The 3,246-nt window shown below is 49.6% G+C and overlaps 1 protein-coding gene across 1 annotated transcript; it reads left to right on the top strand.

Annotated features, from left to right (window-relative positions):
* Nucleotides 1–800: 800 nt before the first annotated feature.
* On the top strand, nt 801–1,569 carry LOC148117414 (uncharacterized). The gene is made up of 2 exons (XM_087902948.1): nt 801–1,054; nt 1,241–1,569. The coding sequence occupies exons 1-2, from the start codon at nt 881–883 to the stop codon at nt 1,460–1,462; spliced, it is 396 nt and encodes a 131-aa protein (XP_087759074.1). The 5' UTR covers nt 801–880; the 3' UTR covers nt 1,463–1,569.
* Nucleotides 1,570–3,246: the final 1,677 nt, after the last annotated feature.

Raw genomic sequence — 3,246 nt, 5'->3', positions numbered from 1 at the left:
CAGATGGAAATAGAGACAGAGACCCACATTGGAGCACTGGGCTGAGCTCCCAAGGTCCTGTTGAAGAGCAGAAGGAGGGAGAATATGAGCAAGGAAGTCAGGACCACGAGGAGTTGGTCCACCCACTGAGACGGTGGGACTGATCTAATGGGAGCTCACCAACTCCAGCTGGACTGAAACTGAACGAGCATGGGATCAAACTGGACCCTCTAAATGTGGAAGCACTTTCTTAATTGAGGCTCTCTCCTCTCAGATGACACTAGCTTGTGCCAAATGAACATAAAACTTGCCAGCATACCATGTTTTAAATGCCAAATTCATGAGGTAGGGAGATATCCATTCATGAATAGATTCTTTTTGTCTTTATTTACGGGGTGATTCACATAGGCACTGAGGCTTCAATATTAATTTCGGAAGGACTGAAGGTAAAATACACCAAATTCTAGCTCACTTACTAAGGAAGGGACATGGCAGAATGAACCATTGAGTGGGGGGGGGAGTATTTCAGGAATAGTTCACTGGAGCAAACCCTCTGCCACATATTCTATCACAACATAGGGATGTGAAAAAGGGTGGTGTGAATCTCTTGGAGATAGTCAAGAAAAGCCTCCTCTCTGGAGGCAATAGCCTTCACAGCATCTCCCTCAACCAGCCTTGTCAAAGATGGTACTTTCTGTTTCTGACCACACTGTGATCTCCAGTCCAGGGCCTGCTCAGATCCGGGACACAGTCCAGGGCCTGCCCAGATCCGGGACACAGTCCTTTGTGATGCCAAAGCAGCTGACCAATCAGGACTCAGGGGTGTGGCCTTCCATTGTCCTGGGTGGCTTCATGAGTTAGTGCCCCGGTGCTCTTGAGCCAGAACAACCTAGGCTTCAGGATGGGGAAGGCGACCAAAAAGTCGCAAACCAAGAAGTCCGAGGATTCCGACACTGATGTGAGACCTTCAACTTCAGGCACCATGCCCCAAAAGACCAAGACACGCCGCAAGCCCAGAACTTCCGGCAAGAAGAATGGTGGTGAGTTCAGCTTCAGCTTCAGACGCCCCAATAAGGTAAGAATGCCCAAGTTAAGAGTACTTCTTTCTCTAGTGATTTCCCTCTCCTAGCACTCCTAAACCTTTCTTGGCCTGGAGTTAACCCCTCCCTCAACCCGTAGCCCTTCTCCTTCAGTCCCCTTCTGTATTCCATGTTTTCGAAGACACATATACACTTGACACTTGACTCTGTTGTCCTTTCAGGTGTCTAAGACTATCAAGAAGGGTAAGAAAACCCCACCACCACGGGCCTCAAAAGGAAAGGTGTCTGCGAAAACTGCGAAGAAGACTGAAAAAATCAGTGGAAGAGCAATGTTTGGTCACTACCACCAGCTGATGGAAGAACTAGCTAGCTCTGACACTGAGCCAGACCACAGCAGTGCAGGGAGTTCCACTGCTTCAACAACTGACTTAGAGAGTCAGTAGCCTCACTACCAACAGAGGCCTGCCAGCCGTTCAAATGTTAAACTGTGTAGACTGAATTGTTCTATACAGTACCTGGATGGGAAAATAAAATGAATCTGGCATAAAAATGCTATCTCACTGAGAATCTCTAATGATGGAGCATGGAGGGAAAAAGGGGAAGGAATGGGAAGGAAGGAGTGGGGAAGAAGGAGGGGTGGGAAGGAAGGAGTGGGGGAGGAGGAGGAGTGGGAAGGAAGGAGTGGGGAAGGAGGAGGGGTGGGAAGGAAGGAGTGGGGGAGGAGGAGGAGTGGGAAGGAAGGGGTGGGAAGGAGGAGGGGTGGGAAGGAAGGAGTGGGGAAGGAGGAGGGTGGGAAGGAAGGAGTGGGGGAGGAGGAGGAGGGGTGGGAAAGAAGGAGTGGGGGAGAAGGAGGGGTAGGAAGCAAGGAGTGGGGGAGGGGGAGGGGTGGGAAGGAAGGAGGGGTGAGAAGGAAGGAGGGGTGAGAAGGAAGGAGTGGGGAAGGAGAAGGGGTGGGAAGGAAGGAGGGGTGAGAAGGAAGAAGTGGGAAAGGAAGAAGGGGTGGGAAGGAAGGATGAGTGAGAAGGAAGGAGGGGTGAGAAGGAAGGAGGGGTGAGAAGGAAGGAGGGGTGCAAGAAGGTATGGGAAGGAAGGAGTTGGGAAGGAGGAGGGGTGGGAAGGAGGGGTAGGAAGGGAGGAGGGATGGGAAAGAAGAATGGGTGGAAAAGGAGGGGTGGGAAGGAAGAAGGGGTGGTGAAGAAGGGAAAAACAAGAAGCATGGACTATTGGATCCTGCAGGGGTGAGGGCCAGACAAGTAAATCTAATGTCCAGCAGACACTGAAAGATTGAGACGGATCTAGCATGGAACACTGGAAACACACTTCTTCCTGATGCTTTATCCCACAGGGCAAGGATGAAAGGGGTTGCACATTTCTTGAGTCGGGAAGCAACATGCATTTGAATATGCAAGTGCATGTGTCCCTATCCATGTCTAAATAGGCCATATCCCTTCATCAAGGTAACCACTGGAGTTCACCTGTCTCCATTCCACGATACTGGGTTACAGGCATGCTGCTTGTGAGTGCTGGGGATTTGAACTCTGGTCCTTATTTATTATGTATGTAGAGCAAATACTCTTACCCAGTGAGCCATTTTCCCAGCCCTCAGGACTGGATATTTCTATGTGTGTTCTGGCAGGGGCAGGAACACTGCTTCAGGTTATGAACTGTAGAACCCAAAGAATGAGAGATATCGGGTTGTCTATCAAAGATATCTACCTCCCAGTGCTGTTCCTTATACCCAGCCCACAGAAGGACCAGTATCAGTAGATGCCCACAAAATGACCAGTATCAGTAGATGACCACAGAAGGACCAGTATCAGTAGATGACCACAGAAGGACCAGTATCAGTAGATGACCACAGAAGGACCAGTATCAGTAGATGACCACAGAAGGACCAGTATCAGTAGATGACCACAGAAGGACCAGTATCAGTAGATGACCACAAAAGGACCAGTATCAGTAGATGACCACAGAAGGACCAGTATCAGTAGATGACCACAGAAGGACCAGTAACAGTAGATGACCACAAAAGGACCAGTATCAGTAGATGACCACAGAAGGACCAGTATCAGTAGATGACCACAGAAGGACCAGTAACAGTAGATGACCACAAAAGGACCAGTATCAGTAGATGACCACAGAAGGACCAGTATCAGTAGATGACCACAGAAGGACCAGTATCAGTAGATGACCACAGAAGGACCAGTATCAGTAGATGACCACAGAA

Source organism: Myodes glareolus, chromosome X (genome assembly GCF_982192425.1).
Source record: "Myodes glareolus chromosome X, mMyoGla1.1, whole genome shotgun sequence".
In the NCBI taxonomy this organism is placed as follows: Eukaryota; Metazoa; Chordata; class Mammalia; order Rodentia; family Cricetidae; genus Myodes; species Myodes glareolus.
The sequence above is the reverse complement of the archived record's forward strand: the minus strand, read 5'-3'. Positions and strand labels throughout refer to the sequence as shown.

What these genes read in the sequence shown, in the direction of transcription:
- LOC148117414 (XM_087902948.1), top strand. Translation starts at nt 881, where the DNA reads ATGGGGAAGGCGACCAAAAAGTCGCAAACCAAGAAGTCCGAGGATTCC. An exon ending in GCTTCAGACGCCCCAATAAG is followed by an intron (nt 1,055 to 1,240) that starts GTAAGAATGCCC and finishes TTGTCCTTTCAG; the next exon opens with GTGTCTAAGACTATCAAGAA.